This window comes from Molothrus aeneus, chromosome 4 (assembly GCF_037042795.1).
Source record: "Molothrus aeneus isolate 106 chromosome 4, BPBGC_Maene_1.0, whole genome shotgun sequence".
Taxonomy (NCBI): Eukaryota; Metazoa; Chordata; class Aves; order Passeriformes; family Icteridae; genus Molothrus; species Molothrus aeneus.
In genome coordinates this window covers 37,295,859-37,321,955 of record NC_089649.1, presented here as the reverse complement: position 1 = coordinate 37,321,955, position 26,097 = coordinate 37,295,859, and the positions used below count along the sequence as shown (strand labels likewise).

Sequence of the window (26,097 nt, the reverse complement as noted above, 5' to 3'; positions counted from 1 at the left end):
CAGCAAGACTTTGAGATCAACTGCTCAGTAAAAGAGAGGCAACATCCTCTGTATTTCAGCTATTATTTCAGCCAACCGCACTTTGGAGAAAAACAAACAAACAAACACCAGCCCACATCAAAACTGGTTTAAGTATTAAAACCAAAACAAAAGCAAAAAATTTCAGCAAGAGCCTGACTTACTACAAACGAGATAAAACATAAAAATTATTTTCATACCTGCTTGGAATTCAGAGCACTGCAACTTGGATCAGCAAGACCTGTACCACAATTTGACCATACTTCAGATTTAAGAGGTCTAATTTTTTTTCTCGTTTGGGATTTAACCTCCAAAGTGAACAGAAGAAAACAGGAAAATTTTCAGGATTTCACACCCCACTTTCTAACACCATCACTGACTGACAGGATCATTTCATGGTGCACACACACAGACACATTTAAACCTCTCTAGTACAATAATGTCTAAAAAAAATTAAATAAGACCCAAATTTATAGAGAACACAGATCCAGAGGTAAATGCCATACTTTTACACTCATTAATACCTATACTAGGTTGCATCAATAGATGGTTATAAATAAATACAACTTGCACCAGAGTTGAAAGTAAAACAAGTACAAAAAAAGTAGTTATGTCTTCAAAACTGACAAATTAATTATGCAAAAGTCCTGAAGACTTGTTTAAAATTCAAAGGAAACAAAATCTTGTGAAATATAAAGACTGGAAATTCCTTTCATTAAAGCAGAGACCGATACACCAAACACACACTGATAAAAAATAATAATAAAAGTGTCATTTTTGAATTGTTACAGAAATTCAACATATGAGAGGATTTTGTTTTGCCTTTAAATTTATCTGAGAAGTTTATTAATGCACATGTTTACTGTATCAAGAAGTGTAAAAAAAATATATCACTTACTGTAAAAACAACAATTAGATTTATCTTCATTCTAGTTTTTTTTTTATACTACAAAGTATTGGCAGCTTCATGTCTTGAATGCAAGCATTCAAGCATCTTACTATAGAACTTCATATTAACTTTCCATTATTTGGTCCATGAGCAATGCTGCATCTTCAAATAGAAGCTGAAAATCGGTTTATCTGCAGCATCAAACATGTCAAAAGAAACTTATAAAAAAGGCAACCATTTGATCAGTACCTTACTAGAGTTATTCAACTCCTTATGTTTCTTCACCACACAGTTGATAACATCACAAACAATTTGCATTTTTCTTTCTGCAAAGCCAACCTGAAGAAACTGCTCTTTTGTTAAAATTGGTTTGTACTGAAATTGATCTCGAAGAAACTGCAACAAAATAAGAGTTTACTTCACTTTCAAAATCACCTCACAATTTGCTGTAGAAATGGCATGCCTATATTCTTATTTTACTACAATCTTGTCTTTCATTCTGCACTTCAGCAGTTAAGCCTTTTCTCATTTGATTATTTTTATATAAATCAATAAATATATAGCTGTCTCTTTTAACTAGGCCTTAAACATATCTCCTCTTTGATTCACATCACTCTTGTAAACTTCAACTCACAGTCTTAAGATTCAAGAAATAACCGACTATTCAAGTTAATACTAAAAAACTAAGAGCTTTTAAAGTAAATTTACAATAAAAAGTTATATTAATCTCAGCAAATACATCAGAGGGCTACTTAAGGCTCCCAAAGAAGCCTTTCCTCTCAGATGGAAAACTAGTCTGAATAAGCCACTATTTCTTAATTCATCAATCCACCTTCCATTAAAACGCACTTTTGCATATTTTAAGGATAGTTGAAAGTTATTTTCAATCAGTTAAGAATTTTATTCTGGTTTATAAAAGGTTAATATTCAACTTTATGTATTAAAATGGCATAGTGTTTCAAAAAAGCTGTACTTCTAAACTGTGCTTACAATTTTTTGAGTTCCTTGTGATTTTTTTGGTGGTTAAGATTTTTGCCAAGGTCACTTCTATAAATCTTTTTGTCCAATAAAAATTTTTTTGTTCTTCAAAACTAACATCTAACAATACTACTGTTTCAGCAAATGTCTCAAAACTGAGATTTGGCTACCACCACCTTTTCTTATTTTCATTAAAATCTAAAAACGTGCACACAGTGACTTACTACTCATCTTAAATCCTAAGAGAACTAAAATTCATATTCATTTCAAAAAACTTTCACTTTCTAGTAAAGCTCATAGTAAATGTTTAATTTCTGTGAAGTTTCTTTAGCAAAGAACATGAAGGGATACCTTATAAACAGCTTCAATAAAACGCAAGTCGCTCTTGGCTGTCAGTTCCACATCACACTTTACCAAAAGCTCTGCTATGCAAGTTGAAAAAGATGTAAAACAATAGCTGATGATAGGTAAAAATGCAGCTGGATCACCCTTTACTAACCTATAAAGAGACAAAAGTATTTTACACAGCAGAAGGTAACAAAAGCTTTTCATTACATGAATTCCAACATTTAACTTGAAAGGAATAAATACACAGCAGGTTCTATCTAAATATCTTTCATTGTAAGGTTTCATTGTCCGGGCATCTCTCATTCAGCCATCTTTGCTGTTATCTGTAAAATGCTCAAAAAAATGTTTTTGTGATCTACATATAATTTAAACATTGTCAAGTCTAAAGCCCACCAGCGTTTCCAGCTCAACATTCAGACCTTTTTTTTGTTTCTAATATTTATAGAATGAAATTTCCTGAAGGAAGTTTTGCAAGCACTTCCGAAGAAATCCAAAAGGTGAGATTAACCAAAACAAAGACAAGAACAGCAGAAGAAGAGCAAGACAGCAATACAACCCAGGATTGGTCTAAGGATTGCTCAGAAGAGCAAAACTGTGTACTTTTATATTCCAGTTCACACAGACCACACCCCAACTTCCCAGTTATGTTCTGCTTATCACTGGGTGCAATGCTAATCCTTATGCATATCTTGTTTACACATCTTGCTGTCATCATGTATTAGCATAAGTTTACACACTGCCACTTACACTGTATAATCCACATCTCGTGGATAATTTAACAAGCGAAGTCCTTGTTCTATTTTTCTTAAGCTTCCATTTAGGTCTCCTGTTGCCATTATTCCAAATGCTATTCTTCTTTCAGATTATGAAATAAACATAAAAAAGTGCATCTGTTAAAAAAATTATGTACACAAAAATTACAAAATGCAAATAATCACCTAAATTCAACTTTCTGCTAGAATCTAGGAGATAATTACCTGCCACTATCTTCACTAAATTTCTTTTCTTGCTACAAAACAGGTATTTTGAAGCCTACCAATGCAAGCAGTGAAGAGGCACGGTCACACAGCTTATAAATGAAGCAATGGTCTCAAGAAACAGTTACATTCACAGTGGGCTGGGTTTGTTGTGGGTGTTTTTCTTCTTGTGCTTCCGTGATGTTTAATCAGCAATCTTCAAGATTAAGCTCTTCCCATGTGTTCTGCCCTTGTTAAAAGGACTTTCTTCCTACTTAATCATCATGTTCTTATAATTTAATTATTAGATTTTGGGTTATTAGTTGCACTAAAGAGAAGTACACAATACTTACTTTTCAAAGTCAGAATGGGAATAATTTAACCAATTATTTGGAAATTGAGGCAGCTATTCTTCCTGCATTATGTTACAATGCAATCCATTCTATGGTTTTGCAAATTTAAACAGCTATTAAAACAAATCTCAAAGAATATGATATAAAACCAAAGCTCTAATCTGCAATGCAAATACTCACAGAAGACACACTCACAGGATTTTGTCTAATCACATATAGGCTATTTCCCAAAAGTATCAACAATCCTTTCTTTTGACACCAGACCTCTGGATATAAAAACTGGTAACTACTGTCACTACAAAAATAGCCCAAGAGTTCATAAAAGTAACAGTCAAGTTGGTAGCGAATCTTGGGAAGGTGAACCCCGTAAAATGAGATACACGGCTCTGTAGAATTGGCTGGCTATCAAGAATAAAATCAAGTATAACAAAGTTTCAAGGTACAATAATATAGAGGAAGTGGCTCAAAGAACAACTGTCAAAACTGTGTATGATAGATATTCAAAGGATCAATGTAAAAAACTAAACAAAAATACCAAAACAAACAAAAACTAAAAAAACTACCCCATTCAAGTTACCAAGTATGTTAACACTATAAACACTGTCTTTGAAATGCCCAACAACTAGGCTTTTGATTTCTTCCAACTGAATCTAGACTTTCCTATTACACAGGGAGGGGAGCTGAGATAAATCGCACCATTACGCAGAGCTGCAAAAACATCACCGACCAATACGGGACTTCGCCGACGTGCCAGCTGCGACACCCTCGGCGCAGAGGCCGCTTGCACACCAGCGAGCGGCACAAGGCACTGCGCGTTCCCGGCTGGTTGCCCTGGGCACCAGCGGAAAAACAGCGTGTCCCAGCCAGGACACGGCAAGCCAGGCTGCGGTCCCGGAACCAGCGCGCTGCGGCAAACTCGCCGGAATGGGACCGGGGCCGGCTCCCCACCCGCCTTTCCTCACCCCTACAAGAGCGGAGATCGGGCCCTCCCCAGAGCCCGCCGTCTCCAGAGAGGGAGAGCCCCGGGCTAGGAGCGGGCCCGCGCGGCGGGGACAGACGCGCCTCGAGAGCGATGCTGACGCTCACCCGCGCGGCGGGAGCCCCGCGGCCGTTCCCTGGCAGCGCGCCGGGAGCCCCGCGGCCGTTCCCCGGCTGTGCGGCGGGCGCAGACCGAATCTGCCGCCACCGAACCCGACGGGCACTTCCGCTCCCCGCGCGTCCCTCCCCGCGACGTCACTTCCAGCAACAACAGCGGACGTCAGAGCTGCCCGGGCAGGAGTCGGGGCGGCGGCGGCGGGCTCGGCCTCCCTGCCGAGGCTCCTTCCCTGGGCCTGTCCGCCCGTCCCCGCCGCCAGGCCCGCGCAGCCCCTCCCGCCCGGCGCGGCTCTCGCACGCAGGCGGGCCGGGCTCGTCGCGGCGGCGGTTGGAGCGGAGCTGGCACAGGTAGGGCCCGCGGGGGCACCTCCGCGGCGCGGACGGACGGGCGGCGCGGCCAATCGGCAGCCGGGGCTCCGGGAGCGGCCCAATGGGGCCGGGGGGCGGCACCCGCCGGCCGCGATCGCCGGTGCCCCGGGAGGGGCGGCCGTGCCCAAGCCGGCTCCCGGTGCCGTTCTGTGCGGGGACGAGCCGCTCGGGCGGCGGCTCGGCTGCGGAGCTTCTCGGGACGCGGCGCGGCCTTGGGCGGCTTCGGGCCTCGGCTCCCCGGGGCGGCTCTGGGCCTGCGGGACGGGCTGTGCCTCCGCCCGCCAGCCTGGTGGCCCGCAGTCGGGATTGAAGGGTTTTCACGTTCCGGGGGACACCAGCAGGCCTCGGTTGCAATGCAGCTGCTATGAACGAAGCTTCAGTTTCGATAGGCTTACGTCGAAGGAAGGAACGTTTTCCTGTTGGGATAATCGTGGCTGCAGATCAGCAGCTGTAGGGCTCAGTTACTCTAAAGTGGAGAGTGTTTATTTCTAGAGTGCATGTTGGTTTTTATTTAATAAAATAGAATCCAGTACTAATGCAGCATTAATCTAGATTACGTTTAGCATCCTATCATGCTTGTCAACACTGCAAAAGAATTAATTATGCAGTAAGTAGCAAAGTAACATGAGGAAGAAACAATTGAAATTTAAATCAGACTTTGATAGATAGCAGACAGAGCTAGAGAAGGTCAGTGATTTATAAACAAGCTCGATGTTATTTTTACTGTGGTAGCTACTCCAGCCAAGCTATCAAGAGTTTTCAATTAAGATTACATTATTAGACATTTGAAAACATGCATTTGAGTGGTATACTGTGTCTGAAGATTGAAAATATAGGTTCAAAATAATTTTAAAATATAGTCCTCGACGTCGTTACTTAAAAGGCTTTATAACAATGGGTTTGCTCATCTTTTATTATGAAAGCATTCATCCTGGATTATTACAGAGCTGAAAGTAATTACGTGATTGGGAAAATTATATGTGTTCTAACAAATGGCATATAAGCTGCTGAATAGCTACAGAAATAGTAGAGCTTGTGATTTTCAGCAGCTGGTCCTAGACTGGTTTAAATTCTGTCTCATTTTGTTTCTTCTGTGAAATTTCTTCAGTTTGTCCTTAAAAGCAAATATGTTTTTTGGGTTTTTTACATTACAAAAAGGCTTTTTATACTATTTCTGCAGTGATATTCTCTGTATAAGTATGTATCTTATAATCAAGGCTTTATGTTATGCTAGTAGGTATGAAAGCTTGAAAAGCTACTTATTCTCTTGTTTCTGAGGACTCAAAATCCTTACTGCATTATCACTGAAGTCAGTAAACTTTGTTTCAGTGTCAGTCGCTGTGTTATCCAGTCATTGACTCTAAAGAGTCCTTCATTGACTCTAAATAAGGTTTTTTTATGAAATTTTGAAGGAAGTCTGAAGATTCCAAATGTTTTGAAGCCTAAGGTTTCTTAACTTGCATACGATATAGATAATATTTGGTACTCTTTGAAGAAGCTTATTGTTAATTTTGTAGCTCTTCGATCATGGAAACTTTTGGAAAAAGTCTAGTTTTTTTTTAATAGGTTTTGTTTTCAGTATTTTTTCAATTGCCCTATGAAGACTGATTACTTGGGCACCATAACTTTGGTAGAACTCACTTTCTACCTATTCAGATTAGTCCTAAAATTTTACTTATGTGCTGAGCCTGTCTTACAAATGTTTACAAATAACTGTCAATATCTAATTTGGATTTTATGTCCAGCAGGCTCGCAGATGGGTCAGGGACTCTGGAGAATTGCTAGAAACCAGCAATTGCAGCAGCAAGGATACAGTGGACAAGGCTATCTTACCAGAGAGCATGGTAGGAGGATACCTGCTAACAGTGTTTCCAATACGAGCCACCGCAAACAAGCTCAAGGAGGCATTGACATCTACCACCTGCTGAAGACAAGAAAATCTAAAGAACAAGAAGGATTCATTAACCTGGAAATGTTGCCACCAGAGCTCAGTTTTACCATTTTGTCATACCTGAATGCAACTGATCTCTGTCTAGCATCATGTGTCTGGCAGGATCTTGCTAATGATGAGCTCCTCTGGCAAGGGTAAGCATGAAAAAAGAAATATCACCTGGGCATAGTAAAAAGTATTAGATTTTAAATTTGCTTCAGCACATCTTTCTAACCTAGCAAACGTTTCCTCAGTTAAATGAGATTTATATAGAGGAAACGTATATCATTTAAAAATGTGTTATTCTGGATTTCTAATTAGGATGGGGTATTACTGGACATTGCTACATACACAAGCATGCTTGGCACAAGTGTACATGTGTATTATTAAACACCTGGTGTTTGAGATAGCATGACAGGGACTTGTCTTCACTTTTGTATTATTATCTCAAAGCACATCTCAGGTGTTTGTATCATTACTTCTCTGAACTTTGAACAGTTGTCTAGCTTAAGCAAGCAAACCTATTCAGCCAAACTTCCAAAGGAAGAGAAGTGAGAACTCATCTACTACACTTGACACAAATTAGGTGTATCGTTTTTGGAAGATGGCTGTGGAGGGAGGAAAGAAAAGGTTGTTTCTTTCTCAAATGAAATTTCTGCAGCCTAACATTTGAAACACGTTTATGTATAACATATGCAGAGTTTGTATGTCTGGGAAATAAATAAAGGAACATTTTTAAGATAAAATAGTGTAATATCAAAATGTAATTAACATATTCTTTGGTATTTTATGTTTTACAGCACTAGGAAACACTCATGAAATCATACTAATCTTTAGATTAGATGGTCAGCAGAACTTGTAACTTCTTTCACAACATTTTCTTCTCCCTTAACAGACAGTATTACTACTGTAGCAGTTGGGTTGCTGTTCAGGTTGTTTATTTACCTTTCATTACGCTCTATGTCTCTTCCTCCCCTCGTCTGTTTCCTTGCCCGGCTGCATTTGAATTAAGCAGCTTCCCTTCCTGTCATGCTTTGGAACCTAGCAAAAGGATAATGCAGCATAACTTCTTAGTCACAATTGTTCTGCTGTTGGGGACTCTTCTATTGACAGGAGCAGGAATTCTAGTGAAGGATACCAGTAAGCTTCTAAGTTTATCCATCTGCATTGTACTGTGCTCAGTTCTTGGTTTCAAACCCAACCTAAATAGAAATAAATTCCTTAGACCAAAGCTTGTAGTAGAGCTTCTTAATTACATGCAGTATATATTCTTAACATGTGGGGTGGAAATACATATTTTCCTTGAAGTTCATTCTGGAAAACAGTTCAACCATTTTTTGTGCAATCTTTCCAAATAATACTCACATTTATTCCACATTTCTTTTGGTAATGAAAATGCATCCTGATTTAGCTATAGATAAAAATCTGAATTTGCATAATCTCTGTAAAAATCTTCACTATTCCACATGTATAAGGGTGTGTTTAAGTTTTGGCAAGTACTGTGGTTGCAGTTCCAAACTCAGTCCAAATACGACCCAGGTTCCGGAATTGAAAACAGAATCTTTGCTATATCTCCAGTGACTACCTGCTGGGTCCTAAACATTGTTCTTAATTAGTTACTGGGCAGGTGCGTTGAAGCAGAACTACCAGTTCAATAAGGAATCTAGAGTGTGTAGAAAGGGAATTGCAGATGGTATCATCAAAGGAACTGAGATGAGAGACAGAAACTGATGAGACTGATAGAGAGTCAGGGTGGAATAAAAAGGAAAGAAGCTCAAAAGTTATAGAAGATAGAGAGGGATGGGACTGGATCTAGTTGTTAGAACTGGCCAGTTAGGAAAAGAGGAAGAGTTGGGTGAAGAAGGACAGATGGGGAAAGGGCTGAATTAAAGACATAATTGTGTGCAGATACAGTGTCCAATTCATTGCACAACTGGGGCACAGGAAAAGAAACAGAATGCTTTAATCTGTCATAGTACCCCAGGAGAACAATTTATCACTGTTCTCCAGTGTTCAGGTTCTAGGAGTGCCAGAGGTCTCTGCTCTGTGGTTGTCATAATGATGCCACCTACTGGGATAGGTTTTGATGTTGCACTCAATTACACCAAAACCTCTATGAGAATAAAACATTAATCATATAATTGAAGATTTTAGAAAAACATGGCAAAATGACTTAATAACTGTTACAGTAACCTACTTCTAACTTCCTATAGCTCAAGTATTAGCTTTGCAGTGTTGGTTACATTTTGCTTTTGTAAAATCCATGAAATTTGGAAAGGAATTTTTATAATAGATTAATTCTATTTTCATAGGTTGTGCAAATCCACTTGGGGTCACTGTTCTATATACAATAAGAATCCGCCTCTAGGATTTTCTTTTAGAAAATTGTATATGCAGCTAGATGAGGGCAGTCTCACCTTTAATGCCAACCCTGATGAGGTAAGTGAACTGTTGCTGACAGTAATAAACAGTTACATTAATTGTGATTGCTTTTTTATAATTATAGCTATATAACAGCAAAGTTTTAATCAGTGTTTGTTTTACTGTAGGGGTGGTTAATACTGTGCAACAGCAGTATCCTGGTCTTTTTTTTGAGTATTGTACCTGTGTACATCATTTACATGACTTGCCTGTTAAGTGCCCTGTATACTTCTGTGGATGCCAGAAATTCATAACCACATACTAACTTAGGAACGAGGCAGATATCCTAACTGAAGAGACAGTGGTGAATTGTAAGAGCATAACATTGAGCTTACATAAATAAAAATGTTAAAATGCAGAGCTTGAGTTTGGTTCACTTTAGACAAAGCAGGATGAGGTATAAAGTCTGATTACATCTATTGCAATCACATTTTCTTGTAGGGGATTTTCACCTATTTCCACTATCAAGGAGCAAATCTTGAAGTATGAAAAAGATCTACTGCTGAACTATCCTGAAGATCAGTTTGATTTAGTTTCTGTAGGTGTTTGTTGTGCACAATCTTTTCTTATAGAACAATATAAATTTATCTTCAAAAAAAACCCATCCCTTGTCAGACTGAAAGGTTTCCATTTATAAGTTCATGTAGCTAACTGGAAAAGTCAGTTTCTGCTTTCAGTCTGTCACCTTTCAAAGAAGAAAACAGTTTGAGAGCAGACAGCTTTTGCCTGGGAGATAGACAGTTAATGCCCAAGTGGCAGAGAGAGTCTTTTGTGTATAAAACAAGACTCCTGCTTCATGTTTCCTAGGAAAAGAGTGTACACAGTACTGAACAAAAATGCTGTCAGCTTCCTGCATATAGTTACACGCATACATGGAAGTGGTAATTGAATAAATCCCAAGTAGAAAAGGGATTGAGATATGAAAAGAAACACTTCTAGGAGCAAATTTCACTCAGCTGATATGATACAGAAAGTGTGAATGTGTGATGGGGTAAAATATATAAAGCAGTTCTGTGAATCATTGCAATAATGTAATTTCATTTAAGTTCTTGCTTTATCTCATATTCTGCTTGATTAAGATACCATTACTTCTATCAGTCACAAATAGAGTATTTTGTAATGTTTCTGGTAGAACTCTGCATTGAACTCTGATAAACAGCATCGAGACATCAGCACCTGGCCACTTGAGTGATTAGTATTGCTTTTCTGCAGAATTTTCACAAATTTAATAATAAATGTGAAAGCTTTCAAAGTAGATGTAATATTTAGGCAACTTACATGTTTTCAGTAATACATCAAGTATATTGCTGGTAGCATTGTCTGTCAATTTTTTAACACTTTTTTTTCACTTAACTATCTCAGTTTATAATGTGCTGTTATATTTCAACCTTATTTAAAGTAATCTTGGTATCTTTAAAGCATTTGGAGCCTTCAGAAAAGGCATTTAATAGAAGATTCATTATTTTTAAAGGCAATAAGATCTGCAAATTAGAGCTAACTTACGGCATACCTAAATTAGGTATTAACTTTATTTTGCTACTCTTGCTTCTTGTGGTTATATTTTACAATAGAAGTACAAATACTCTGCTTCAATGAGAGATGAGAACCTCAGGGTATCTCCTAAGGGCTCTGTTCCTCTCTCCCTGTGGAGCACCATAGCCTGGTAGGAATCATTCAGGGCCTGAGTTTCAGGAGAATTCACAAATACTGTTGCTTTAACTGTTTACAACTGTGATATTGGCAGAATTATTATTATTATAAGGACACTGTGACTGGAACATATGATATGACATTCCACTATTACAAATTGTGTCTCCGAATTTCCTGCCAAACTCTGCTTTACATTTGATAACAGACCTGATCAAATTACTATAAAAATAGGAATACTTACAGCCACAGGAGCAAGATTCTCCAAAGGACACCGCCCATGTCATGAAAATGGGTAACCAGGCTCCACAGCAACAGCTCCAGAGCTAGCGGTGGCTCACGGGGTAGGGAAGAGCATCTGCACACTTTGTGGTAGGATTCTCTGGTTAGCCATTGTTGTGTGCATGGTGTTGTGGTATCTGCTGTAATTTAACGTGTTGATTGTGTGCATGAGCTTGCATAATTCATAGCAGGTGCTCACATTCTGCTAAAAGGATGTGCCTAAACACGTGACATGTAATCTGAAAAAAAAAGCCTCCAGTGCATGTTTGGGTTGGGGTTTTTGTTTTGTTTTGGTTTTGTTGTTTTGGTTTGGGTTTTGGGGTTTTTTTTGTTGGTTGGTTGGTTGGTTTTGTTGGGTTTTTTTCATATGGCACCACCATTGTAGACAAGATTTTGGAACCTGGTTTTTGTTGTTTCTTTGGAGAGAGGGGATAGTTAGTGTTAGTATTAGCACTTGAATATAAATATGTTGTTTAATCTGCCTACCCAATTTCTGCTATATTTTATTTTAAAGAGTGTATGGTGTTTGTGAAATGTTTCTCATGCAGTGCTCATTTCATCTCATGTGCTTATAACTCAAAATTTCTAAGCAACCAGAAGTTATTTCCCATTGTTTTGTATCCAGTTTCTAACTCCCTACAAGATATTTAGTCAAGTTTATTACATGGATCAATGCTATGTAGCTAAAATTGAAACTAAAGGTACAAACAAGAATCTTCTGGTCAGGAAAGAAGTTCTTTTTTTTTTTTCATCCTTAATGGTTCTAACTGATCTATTTAATAGCATTTATTTTTATGGACCTTGTGGAATCTGTACTGTACCAAAACTCCCTGACTTTAGTGAGGTCAAGATTTCTTTTGCATAGCATAATAATAAAGTACAGTAAGACAGTGCTTATACTAAACCTGTCTTTGCACTATTCTGATTGTCTCGTTCTGCAAGCTGCCCTTAGTTTTTGGCAGGGAGGCCAGGTTTTTCTGACCTTTTCCTGGTTATAAATTGTTAGCCACTTGTGTAAAGCCACTGGTGTTAGTCACTTGTGTAAATCTTGCCTGACTTTTAATTATAGATAGTCTGTAGATGATGGATTGTTTACTGTGCTGTATTTCTAAGCAAAGTTTTGAAACTTACCCTATTTCATAGTGATCTACTAAGCAAGCCACTTTTGAGATGCCTTGATTTATCGGTCAGAAAAATAGTATAAGTACGTGTATGTTGTAGAGGAAAGAAATTAGTTTGTGTGATTTATCAAAAAAGTTGGAAAGCAACATTGAGCTGAAATCTTTTGATATTTCTACATTATAATCAGAATGGTTTAATCTTGTAAATTATCAGTTATGGATTCTCTGTAACATGAAAAATGTGTCCGCATTCTATTTGCAATTTCTGCTATTCTGTTTGGATCACTGAGACTGTATTTTAAAGGCATACAGTGAAAGAGACACTGTTTCAAATGTATCTTACATATTGTGTCCACATTTGTCTTGATGTGGACCACCAAATGACTTGATTCCTAACTTAGTAGAACAGTCATGAATATTTGTATTATACAATATCTCATCAATAATCTGCATTGTTCCAGAAGATGCACCATTAGATATATGGAGATAGTGTACTTCCCTAGAAAAATGGTAACAATGATACCATATGTGTCTAATTATTATTTATTAATAATGTTAGTGTTACCTAGAATCACCAGCAGAAGTTGAGACCCTACTATACTAGATACTGATTCCAAAATTTCTGTGCCATTAACTAAGGCTATGTCTGGTTTGTTTTGTATGCATATCTAAACAGAGGTGCCAAAAGCAACTACAAAAGTTTTAATGTTGACTGCTGTACTGAAGTGCTCTGAAAGTACTCTTAGCAAAGAAGATAGTTAATGCAGAAATGGAATCAACACTTAAAAGGAAAAGTTTTCCATTTTAGAGATCCTGTATGGATATTAACAAATCCAAAAACTACTGGAAACAGGTAGAAAACAAGGAAGGAGTATCAGTGCTGAAATAGAATAGCTGGCAAAACAAGCATTGTGTGCAAGGAAAAAAAACAACTGTAAAAAATAACATACTGAAATACAACACATGGCTTTTGTTGTTACTGTTCATCTATATTTAAAGTTGTTGTTTGCATGTATAATTTAAATCAACACTTCTATACATTAATGTTTTATCCAGAGCTGTCTGAAATTCAGAGAGAACATGCTTGCCACAGAGGCAAGGTTTAAGGCATCCTTCCTAATTCTCTAATGCTAAGAATATTACAGTCCTCTGAATTAGAATTTTAAAAAATAGTGTATGTGCTCATTCTGCAATGTTTCCCAAGTGTTAAAAAGGCCTCTTCAGAGCTGATAGATCATGGCACAGAGTACCCTACCTGACTGCAGTCAAATGTTTCCTAAGAGAATCACCAGCTGACTGATAAGTAATCTTAGCATAGGTTTTAATAGTGTGTAGGGCTACCTACTTCAGCTAGTATATATGCCACAAGTGACCATTTTAGCTACCAAAAGTGATTTATTTGAAGCAAGAGTTCTGAGAGGTTTTCAAGGTAGTATTTACCGTGTTATGAAAAACAGATTCAATGACATGCTGTAAAACTTGTAAATAAATTTCATTTACTGTGAGACAAAATTTAAGAACTTAAAAGAGAAATCAGGCTTCTACTGTTGCAAACAATATTTTTGATAGCTTAGGATGAAATAAAAAGCAACTAAAAACCATGGCATGTGGTGAACTATATTTTATTTATACCCTGTTTACCTGTGAATGAGCTGATGAAAGCGCATTCACAGGGAAAGATATTGTCAAGCATTACGTGTGGTAGGGGAGAAAGGAATTAGAGAATAATAATGCAAAGACTTTGTAGCTTGTCAGATGGAGATCCTACATCGATTTGCAAGTTAGTACATGAGAAAGAAACTGCAGCATTTACTGTCACAGAGAAACAAATCCACTATCTTAAAGAAGGTGTAATTGTCATCCTGCCTCTGCTATGCCATGCTAGGTATTTTCTGGATGTGTTGCAGAAATGTTTATTAATTGCAGCAGGAATGCTATTCAAGATGTCCCTGAAGCCAGGCTTCGGTTTGTACTAGCTTAAGTTAATACTTCTTTTTGAAGCAAACACATAAATCTCATTAAATTGACATAAACGTAAAGGAGATATTCTGCTGCTCATCTTACATAAATTGCCAAAATCCATATTATCTCCCACTTTTTAATTTCTTATTTAGCTGTGACTCAAGAAAGTACTTAACATGTTGTCCATCCATATTATGGACAAACTTAAATATGATCTAATTCGGACTGAAATGCCAGATGATAGAGCAATACATGTTACATTGTCATCCTAGATATAGATTTTTCTTAAAATTGGGGCGTAACACTGCTAGATTTTTTGGTTTATCTATCTAAAAACCTTTATGTTTTTTATTTATTTTTATAAACCATTATTTAAACAAAATAAATGTATCTTGATTAGCTGCTCTTTTCTGTGAATATATAAGCAAAAACTGTGGACTTGTAAAAATAGCCAGTTAATACTACACGTGTTTTTTGGCTTTTAATTTGTGTTCTTAAACATATATTGTAACTATTTTCCTGCTTTATGCAACTAAGATTTTGCTTTACTAAGACACTTCACAAAATGTTCCAAACCTGCACTCAGCCCTTTATTTCTTTTTCACACAAAATTCAAGAGCACTGGGAAGTTTAGTTTATACACTGAGTGATAGGTTGCCCCTACATCTTTGTAGCTGTAATGTAAACTTAAAGGGCAGACTTATAAAATATTGTTAAGTTTGATATCAGAAAATTTATGAAAAAATATTTCAGACATATTTTAAAGGTGATTTAGGTTGTGGGCTTGGTACATTATTCTATGCAGAAATGCACTGTCCTACTCATTTTACATTTCATCCTTATCCTGTAGTCAAGATCTATTGTACTTCAGCATTGCAACACTTCTTGGTAACAAATGCTGAGAACTGCTCCCAGCCCCTGCCAAATTGAATCGGAAGAACTTGGTTAGTTATTCTCAGGTTTAGATTTTTGCTGTTGAAAAGTGTGAACATTTTTAAAATCCATTAGTTGGGTTTTGATTTGTAAGGTTGTAAGGAAAATAGTTTTATGCTTTGGGATATTTCAATGACCAGAGAGAATCCAGAATATCACTGAAATACTTTAAATTTGCCATGTTTATTCTATAAGAAATGTGTGTTGTGTAAAAGTGTAAAATTCTGGAAATCATGACTATAAATTATATGCAATTCTGTATTTTTAAACTATTTTTATGTTAGGCATAGTGTTCTTATTTATGTGTATACATATTTATATATGTTGATATTTACCTATGCTTTGAAATCAGCGTGCTTGTGTTTATTTGCATTATTACACATTTAAACAAATGCATTTAATGCATCTATTTGAATGTGGTACATTGTATACATGTGAGAACATGACTGTTTTTATGAAAGACCTTGAAGACTAAACACATTATGGCTAAGATTTTCTTATTCGCAAAAGTTATTAAATTAACAGTTATGGTCCCTGCAACATTTTAAATACTATTACAATAGTATGAAAAGCAAAATACTGATATACACTGTAAAGAAATTATTAAAGAACCATCATGCTCATTATGGGGTTCATAATTTAAAATTTTCTACTATGACTGTATGTAAAATCTCAACCATAACACTAAATTGTCTCTTGGCATTTGATTTACAATTTTAGAGTGTATTCTGCATGTTGAAATGTGATTTAGAGGAGGACGAACCATTCTGAAAAACAAACCAGTTAATTCGTAGGATTACAGTCCTACATTGTGAAGTACAATACTTGTTCCTAAATACATTATGAAGATTAAACATATTTATATGCGCCTGTATTTTTATCTTAGGGTGTCAACTACTTTATGTCCAAAGGCATACTAGATGATTCACCGAAAGAAATAGCTAAGTTTATCTTTTGCACAAGAACACTGAATTGGAAGAAGCTGAGAATCTACCTTGATGAAAGGTAATTAAAATTTCTCTTAAGGTATCTTCTATTAATTTTCAATGTTCAGCCCCATTTAACAATATTTTGAATGTAGAGATGCCACTTCAGTGACGTAAAAAGGCAAAACAATGCAGCTAGGTAATGGTTCTAAATCTGAACTGTTACTCTGTTCAAGTATTTATGTGACTGTAGGACTTAATAAGAATCCTCAAAAATATCACCTGTAAATGATAAATCTCACATCCTCACAAAATCTTATATAGATATTTTGCTGCTTTTTTTTTGACTTGATGGGGTTTTTTTCCCTTCCTTGTGGATCTTATTCAGAAAAAGTAATTATCACTTTACTAAGGGATGATGGGTTTTTAACTAACTATTAATTGGTTGTCTGAGATACCTTGATTGGAAGTTGCACACACCTCCTGACAGGGAAGGGAGCAGCCTCTTGGAGACATCAGGAGCTGCAGAAGGGAGCTCTGTCCCTGCTGTAGCCTGGTGTTCTGTCTCCACTGTGCTTTCTCGTGCCATCAGGTTGGGGGAGGGCAGTATCATGAAGGAGAATAGTTACTGCACCTGAATAGGAATAACAAAGGGCCAACAGTGCTTCAACAGGAATCCTCTCCTGCTTCTCATCCTCTTCAGCCTGTGCTACTAAAGGAATAAAAAGAGTCTGTAATGTTATCACCACTGGCAGTCCTGTGCAGTAAAACTTGAGATTTATAAATCTTTTAAACAATAATAAAAATACAAACCATTTAATGGATGAGATTGCAAGTTAATGTTAGTGACTCCTATATCTTCACTTCATAAACAGAGTATGATCAGACACTAAAAATAAAAACTCGTTTTTTAAATGTTGAAACTCACAGGGTAAAAATCAGGTTAAACTCAGGAAAATGTTCTTAGGTTCACTTCAAATTTGCTTCCAAATTTTTTTTCTACTGTCTTTTTCACATCTGACAATATAGGTGTGGTCTGAATCTTTTATATATGTTTGTGTTCAGTGCAAAGCATTTGAGAACATCACATTCTGGTGGACTTCCATGAGCAAATTTTGCCTAGCTGAAGCCTGGTTTTAACAAGACAATCCTGTAAAAGCTTCTACTTAGACATCAAAATGTGTGGCATGCATCAATCTATTCCCTTTACTGTCTTTTTTAGTGGTTTTGTCACAGATTAAAGGAATCAAAGCCTCTGTGTAGACCTTCATTGAATATATATACAAACTTTGAGTTCTGATTTGTGTATGCTTTTATAGTGTTTGGCCACAAATAGGCAAAGAACATATGTTTATATTATCTTTGTGCTGTTAGTAATAATTTTGCCTTTTAGCAAAAACAAAAGCTCATACTATTCTAAAGCTTTAATTTTTATTTTTAACATCTACACATTTTCATATTTAAATAGTTAAAAGAAACTTTTCTAATGATACGGGTTTTTGTTCTTCCAGGAGAGATGTTTTGGATGACCTTGTGACACTGCACAACTTCAGAAATCAGTTCTTGCCAAATGCACTGAGAGAGTTCTTCAGACACATTCATGCTCCTGAGGAGCGTGGGGAGTACCTTGAAACTCTCATAACAAAGTTCTCTCACAGATTCTGTGCTTGTAATCCTGATTTGATGAGAGAGCTTGGCCTTAGCCCTGGTAAGCAAAAATGAGCAGTGGATCAGTCTTTATACTTCTGGATGATGCTAGTGTTTCTGATAGCTTTAAAGTCAGCACCTAAATGTGTATATCTGAAAATACAAAATTGAAAAATTTTGTTGAAAATTTTGTTCAGTTGAAAAAAAAAACCAAAAAAATACAGATTCTTTTTTTAGCTAATTTGTTTGGTTTATTTCCATGGTATCTTTCTTCCATTTTTGTATGTGCTTTGAGCTTTTTTCTTTTCTGAAGTTCCTCTTGCAGAGTTTTACACACTTAACATTTTTCCTTGTGGATAGTCTCACAGAAATGAAAGGGAATATTGGGCTACATACAAGTTAACAAATATTTCTAAGTGGTTGGAGGAGGCAGTTTTTAGCAGTGGAACTGCTTACATATTTAAAAGATAAGCTTTTGCAGGATGTTGGCTTTAGTTTATACAAACTTCAGGAATCTGTTTAAATGAAAATGTATAAAGCCCTTAGTGGCTTTTGGATTATGTAGAAATATTAAGAGATTTGTAAATTCTCATTTGGCAGTGTGCTGACATTATTACTTTGAAAGTTGCCATATTAAATTTTATTACTATGGGTACCCTTCTGAGTAATTGTATGTATATGTGTATGTATATATGTATAAAGTTATGAACCTAGATGACAAAGATGATAAGGTTCTTAGGGAAAAATGCTTTTAATGATCCCAGTTTCTTTTTTAAACTTTTTTTGTTTATTTTCTCTTGTCTAGATGCAGTTTATGTACTGTGTTACTCTTTGATTCTCCTTTCGATTGATCTAACAAGCCCTCACGTGAAGAACAAAATGTCAAAGAGGGAATTCATCCGAAATACACGACGAGCTGCACAGAATATTAGTGAAGATTTTGTAGGGCACCTTTATGACAACATCTACCTTATTGGCCACGTGGCTGCCTAAAAGCACAATTTGCTAGCACTTAAAATTTGTAATTTTCAAAAACTACATCAATTCAAGATATTAATTATTTTGTAGAGATGGGGGTTATTTTAGTGCTGGTCATTCTAACCTCTGTATGCAATCAAAGTTTGTGTGTGTAAGTGTGTGTATGTGTAAACTACCTTTTCTATCTATTAACTGTGGGAACAGAAGGACTTTTTTTTCATAATTTTTTTTAGTTTTGCACAAAACAATGCCATTAGTCTGACACAGCCATTTATGAATGTTAAACTGACATTACAGTCTAAGCTGAAAAAGTGGTGAATTTGTGCATTAGATCTGCTTGAAACTTTAATAAGTTCATTCTTTTTAGAATACCGTGTAATGTGTATATATTTAACTAAAGAGATTTATAATCATAATTATTTTATTGTAAAGTATTTTAACTAAAATTTCTCCTTTTATCTCTTAAATTAGTGTTTGACTTTTCGTTTGCATTTTTTTACAATGCTAACTACCTCAGATACTTAAGTTAGAGGAACATTGATCTGAATACTACAATAAGGTTTATTCTAGGAGATGATAGAACACTTGTAAAATATCTAAGCTGATGTTTTATACTATATTTATTAACTTGAATTAGCATGTTGCCAAACTGCTAGTCACTCAATTTTAAAGATTACAGGCTCTATTTTAGATGAACCCTGATGCCATAAAGGGTTATCCAGGGGAGATCATGCAGTGTACAGAGAGGTTTACGTCGTTTACATACACAACCTATTTTGCAGATACTGGTTTTTGGGAAACAGGACAACTACAATCACCTGTTCAGCACAGTAAGCAAGAAAATCTGAACAGGGAAAGTGTTAGGAGTGAGTAATATGTTGCTGCTTTCAACTGGTTCCCTCAGTCTAGAAGTGTCAATGATGGAAATGCCTTGGCAAATGTATACCAGATGACTCGTTGCTAAAGCTGTTAAAAACTGGCAGTGCAAGATTAGAGCAGTGACTGTGCAGGATTGGAGAACTGTTGCAGAGTTCGATACTGAATTATTTTCTAAGTTGGTCATGTAGCTAGATTTTAAACAGCTCTAAATTTGTGGAAAAACTTCAAAAATTACTTGGTCAGGTTGTGTCTTGACATTTTCTGAAGTGTGGAGAATATTAGCAGTGGAACTGCTGTGCATGTGCAGAAGTTGACTAAGGATTTGCCTAGGTTTTGTTCAGACAACTCTAGGAGCAGTTGATATAACATGTAGTTGAAGATTCCTGATTATGTTTGTTTACATAATATTCTGCTATCAGTAGTGTCTGGATACATCATGGTAACAGGTATATTTCTTCTTTTTCCCTACCGTACCATGAGGTGATGTGGGAAGGTATTCTTAATCTGTAAAACAGAATTAATCTGAGTTTTACATAGAAAGCCTAATGCAGAGCCAAGAATTTCATTCAGGAGTGACCCCTCACAGCCATGCCCTTTGCCTATGCTGCTGCTTTCTGTTTAGCACATAGAGAGTGTTACCTTTGTTTAAGATGTGAGAAGGACAGTCCATACAAGGGCTACATAAATTATGGGAAGAAAAAGATGTAGCTATTACTATTTCAAGTGTTTATAGCTCTGCTCCACAAACCAAAATGCATGCAAAAAAAATACATTTTTATTGCACTACCTTTTATCAAGTGTAAATGCCACTGCATTTATGTAGCATACACAGCCAAAGCCAGGAGCCAGCAGTATTTGTGGCCATGTTCCAGACAGGTTTACATTATCACCTGCCTTGCTCAGGATAACTACTCCTCACCCAGTGTTATTTCATGTATTGCAGAAAGTCCAAGGATGTGTTCTGCAGTGGTCAATTAATCTCAAACACAAATTAAGAGTGTATGGTACAGTGGGGAGCCTTGTTTAAGGCACAGATGTCTGCTGCTGTACTACAGAAAAAAATTGAAAGCTTTTAATGTAATTTGTAAGACCAGTTATAAAGGATGAGTGTCTCTGGGCTCTTTAAAGTGATTTAAAGTGGAGATAGCAGAATATAGTTTCCTAAGAAACACTCCTCAAAGGTTACACATTTTAAAAAAGAATTCAGTGAATTTTGAAATTAGAACTCTTCTTGTTAGAAAATATTTTCTTCTCAAACCACAAATGCAGAGCAAGGTTTAATTCTCTTCTGGCATATGCTTAGGTTGACATTAGTGATACTGGTTTTGATTTTGCACTAGTAAGAAAGTATGAGTTGTTAGTCTGGATTTCTCCTAATTTCCCATTACCCTGATACAGTACAAAACTTTCAGGCAGACAGAACATGTTTTTTCTGGAATAGATGAGTACATCTATTAGCAAGGTCTAGAAAACTTCTAGGCCAGTGTAGCAGCCAAGAAGATAAATTAGAAACAGAATGATACAATTCAAGTTTCCATAAGACAAGGCGAGGGCAAAAGAAAACAAAACCCTAATGACATGCAGATAACAGCATCTGATCTTCACAACAGGATTTTGAACAGTGTTAGAGGATTAGCACCCAATTCATGCTCTACATTATGTTACTAACTCAGAGTGGAACAGAATACAGCAAACACAACATGCCAAGTGTGAATTCCCTCAGAGTCAATCACAAAGTAACTAATTAATACAGACATTTCTGCTGTCATTTTTCTTTTACCAGTTTGAGTCTAACTCTAAAGTGACTGAGAAGTAATTTTTTGCATTTTAGGAATCTAGACTTTACATGAAGTTAAACAACTTTCTGTCTTAAAAGGAGAGAAAAAATCTTAATCGGGTGTAATAGTACTCTTAAAAAGTGAAAAAAAAAATTGTCTTGGTTGTCCTGCAAAAACTCTTAAAAAACAAAGTGTTATGCAGTGTTTTCTTCAATGCACTTGGTGTCTCCATGCACATTTTAAAATAATGATATTTCATTGATCCATGTGTCACTAAATGATGCAATGTGGAAATAGCTCCTTGATCAAGCACTTCAGAAGACTTAGGCAGAGGATCTCAAACTGAATTACATGAGCATGATCATGCTCATAACTGTGAAGTGTTTCCCAAGCTATTGTGATTCCACCACTGCGTGTCCTTTGAACTTTGGCCATGTGGTGTTGCCTTAACTCTTAACTGTATGCACTGTACACAGCACTGAAGGAAGAAGTGAGCCTGCAGCCCATCCCTCTGCAAACACTCACTGTTCTGTCCTAAAAGACACTAGAATTTTTCTTAATGGCCATTTCTGTAAGTTTGGTAACTTCAGTATACATAGATGTGACAGAAGGAAAACTTTTCTGTTCGTGTTGGGAAAATGAGTGTACCTGTGTCCATGTAAAGTGTCACACAAATGCAGCTCATGTTTGCTTTTATTATAAAGTCTGAGGCTCTGATTGCATTTATTCAAGGAATATGGCATATATTAGATATTCACATAGCTTAACTATACACAGCATCTGATATTATCTGTTTTCTCAGACTATTTCTGTCTAGAATACTTTCCATTCAAACTCTAAACAACACATTTATACAGCTTTGGCTCTCTAAAATAAATCAAAGCTGCTGCAACATATATCAACCCAAACAAATACAAGTTTGAGATGTGTTTGTCGATTTTGAAGCAAGTGAGAAATTTGTGTTCAGGAAAAAAATTCAATTTGTTCTCTTTAACCTTTCCCTCTCACCCCCCCCCACATTGGAAAAAGAAAAAATGTAAACAGCTTCAAAATACAGCTTTAAGAAAATAAACTGACTAGCTGGGCAAATAAATGTTATTATTTCTTCAGTATTCTGCAGTTTATTAATGTTCTTAACATAAACAAGTTTATCAACAAGGAATTGCTCTTTTTCGAAGTGGTAATACTTTTGTTCTCTGTGTAAGGATGTCATTATGCAATCTGATACTGTTTATAGCTCCGTTTTTAGAAAACAGGTATTATTTTAAGCACTTAAACAAAATTGAGGTGTACCTCCTTGATCATGTTAAAATGTCAAAATTATAATAAGTTTTTGGGAAAGTCAGATTTACTCGCCCTCTATTGAATTAGGATTTTTTTTTCCTTTTAAAATATTTCATGGATGTATTAAAACTAATAAACACTGAGGCTGATGACTTGTTCTCTGCCATTGCAAAATCTCCCACTCTAAGCTCAAAAGCACTGTTAAAGTGGGCAAAGAACAGATTCCTGTGTCTCACATCAGCATGTTATGGTTTTATTTTGCCTTGAAAGAGAAATACACACTTTTATAATCTGCATTTAATAGTGATTTTAGTTAAGATAAAATTTTATGTGATAATCTCATATTATTTATGAGACGTTTAAAGTTCAGATTTGCCATGTGTAATTAAATCATAATCAAATAGCTAGGAGTATTTACAGAAGAGTGTCTGTAAAAAACCTAAAAGCTATCACATTGCTTCTTTATCACCTCAGTGATAAAGTGAAACCTCAGTGTTTTTACTAATATTAATGTTAGTAAATTTGCAGTTTTCCTTTCTTATTCATATAAATATGCTTAGAGAAAATATTTAAATGGAATACTTCCATTTCCTATGTGAAATTTACTTGGAAAAACAAACTTTCTGTACTTAAAATATTAGAAAAGCAAAAAAACTTCAATTCATTGAAAGAAAAAAGAGGCTCTTAATTTTCAGTTGTGTGGTTCACTCATAGACCGTAATAGAGAAAACAAGCAAAAAGCACTTTTCTGATTCTCAGCAATCAAAAAAAAATGCATTTTTAAGCTTAAGAATAGTGTATGTGTACCTAACAGAAATCAAGCATGTTTTTGTGAAAGCAGTATGGTCGGGATACCAGTTATTTTCAGAGAGAGTATTCATTTGTAAAAGTTAGCTTTCTTCTTGGCAGTGTTGGAGTGGAATGTTGGATTTAATTTAAAATGATTAATGAGATTTTGTCAGACTCCCTGCCTTTACCACCACTGCAGTTTGTCAGCACAACAACCTGGGAAGCCCGGACGCCACTCTGTCGCCCAAAACTGCTTTCCAGGAAAAAATAAACCCCAGTAACTAGTGCCAGGTACGTGTCGATGGTATTGTCTTTCAGCTGTTGAAAGTTTAACTCTAAGCTGGGGCATTTGCACATTCTGAGGAAGTGAACCTCATTTGTTATTTCAATAGTCTGTTTTTGACAGTGGATACCAGTGTGAACCTAAATTTTTAGAGCAAGCATAGCCCTTTTTTAACCTTGTGGAAAATCCTATAATCCATGCAGAAGAGAAAGACTTTAAAAGGGAAAAATATGCATCAAAGCTTATTTAGCTAAGTTTTTCTGGAGAAAGACCATCTATTCAATCTGAATACTGTATTCTGTTAGAAGGAACTTATCCTTTGCGCACTATGCATGCCAGTAGCTTGCTGAGTGGCCAGGAATGTTCTGTTGGACTTGAGGCAGATGCATCAGTGTGTATGCCAAGAGCCAAAATCTGACAAGTTTGCAATACTTCTCATATATGACCATAACATAAGCAAATGAGTAATTCTTTTGAAATGTAAGGTTGACATTGAAAATTATTTACAATTTGTCGTCTTTGCTTTCCTTGTGGAAGTTTGTTCTGTTGGTCGACAGTTCGAGCATTGTGTTTTCTTACACATTAAATACTCAGAAAGATTATTTCAATTTCAAAAGCAGCCTTCCCCTTCTGAAAAACATGCCTGCCTGTGCTGTGCAAGTCCTCCTGCAGTCACATAGTGCTGTATCAAAAAACTGACCTTGAATTCACTCCTGTGGACCACTTTATACACCAGTTCTATCCATTAACTCAGCAGGCAAAAAATCCTGCAGGCTTCACAGAAATGTAGGTGGTGAAAAAGAGTTTGTACTGCTCTGCTGCACCAGCAGCTCCTTTGAGGGGCGTGATGGCACATGTATTCTTTGCATTACTTTTATCTTAGCTGGTTTTCATATGTTAAAAAAGTATTTTCAACTGCAGTTTCCCTGTCTTCATATCCAGAATTCAGGCTAATTGTCATAATTTCATGTAACACAACTGAACTGAAATATATTTTTATAGCTGGAGAACTTCTTGAGTTTACTTGCCTTCTGCAGCATTAATCACCTGCTGATTAATGACAAAACAAACGAGGAAATCACAGAAGTTCTTTACAAGTGGTAAAAAGTGCAGGTCTCAGCGTGCTTCTTAGTAGTAATCAAGATGCTGTATTTTTTCACATTAAATGTAACTTCTTGTTTCTATATTCCACTTAGGAATTTATATCAATAAAAGTATTTATTACTGTTCCACACTGTCTGAAGTCTGACAGTACCATTTCTGATTTGTACTAGCAAAAGCTGATATTTTTGGGTTTTTCCCATGGAATAGCAGAAAAAAATGAAGTAAATACTCAACATTCATCTATTACTGCAAAAATACAATAAGAAATGCTTGAATTTTTTTCCATGTAAATAAGATTTAGATATGTAATAAAATACAGAAGTCATATGATTAGTAATCAGCTTTTGTTAAATTCTTTTTCAACTTTTTAAAAGTAAAATATGATCTCCCTTTCTTGTTATTAAGTCTTCACAATGTGTGTAGTGCTGCATAACAGATACTGAAAATCACAGCACTTAAAGAGCTAATTTGAAGATCTAAATGGAACATAGACATTATTCTGGCTTCCTATGTAAGATAGATTTTATTTGAAATCATAAAGACTCTGAAATGTACTAAAAATTAAATTAGAGATATTTAATAATATTAAGTTAAATTGTCAGTCATTAATCAAGATGTATAGCCTGAGTCTAAAGACTCAAACTAGTAAAACGAAAAAAAAAGTTAAGGAAATTTTCTATGGTAAGACTTTATTAAAGCTATAATTTTGTTGGTTTTAATGTCGATCAAGACAAAAGTTTTGAAGAAGTGAGATTGGTGGTCTCTGTAAGAGGATACCAGGTCCCAGACGTATTTATACCTCATCCTCCCTCTTTCCTGCAGTAACATAACAGTTTTCCTGCCCTGCCCAACACATCTGCGCCCCTCCACAGTTGTCCACAGGGAAGCAGAGCAGTCTTTCTTTGCAATCTATACCTCTTCCCCCCAAATTAGTAAACAGCATGTAATCTTGTTATTTTTAAAATATAAAGTGTTCCCTATAATTTCTTCACAGTGGTTAAATAACAGAGACAAGAGAAATTAGCAGTTAGGAGGTACTCAGTATCAGTATTTTCTAAGTTCAGACAGTTCTATTATACAAAAGCAATAGAAAAGGAAGCCCATGTTGCAAAGTGGACACTTTTATG

The 26,097-nt window shown here is 36.2% G+C and overlaps 2 protein-coding genes across 8 annotated transcripts in view; one reads left to right on the top strand and one right to left on the bottom strand.

Annotated features, from left to right (window-relative positions):
- CEP44 (centrosomal protein 44) overlaps positions 1-4,738 on the bottom strand; it is a 33,269-nt gene extending 28,531 nt beyond the window's left edge. For 3 of the 5 annotated variants that reach the window (XM_066548292.1, XM_066548289.1, XM_066548293.1), the window contains exons 1-5: positions 4,629-4,738; positions 2,981-3,123; positions 2,237-2,384; positions 1,157-1,303; positions 219-326 (exon numbers count right to left, since the gene is read on the bottom strand). In XM_066548292.1, the coding sequence (XP_066404389.1) occupies positions 219-326; positions 1,157-1,303; positions 2,237-2,384; positions 2,981-3,069 (492 nt within the window). In that variant the 5' untranslated portion in view covers positions 3,070-3,123; positions 4,629-4,738. The remainder of the gene's footprint in view (positions 1-218; positions 327-1,156; positions 1,304-2,236; positions 2,385-2,980; positions 3,124-4,628) is intronic. The other 2 variants (XM_066548291.1, XM_066548290.1) reach the window with 2 other exon arrangements.
- A 101-nt stretch (positions 4,739-4,839) lies between these two features.
- Positions 4,840-22,943, top strand: FBXO8 (F-box protein 8). 3 transcript variants are annotated; one of them, XM_066548286.1, is made up of 6 exons: positions 4,840-4,985; positions 6,755-7,091; positions 9,249-9,375; positions 16,189-16,307; positions 17,740-17,936; positions 18,681-22,943. In XM_066548286.1, exons 2-6 carry the CDS (start codon positions 6,763-6,765, stop codon positions 18,866-18,868), a joined length of 960 nt encoding a protein of 319 aa, XP_066404383.1. In that variant the 5' UTR covers positions 4,840-4,985; positions 6,755-6,762; the 3' UTR covers positions 18,869-22,943. The 3 variants fall into 3 exon arrangements, with proteins under 3 accessions (XP_066404383.1, XP_066404384.1, XP_066404385.1); XM_066548287.1 differs by having other exon boundaries at positions 6,752-7,091; XM_066548288.1 differs by lacking the exon at positions 4,840-4,985 and adding an exon at positions 5,598-5,613 and having other exon boundaries at positions 6,752-7,091.
- Positions 22,944-26,097: the final 3,154 nt, after the last annotated feature.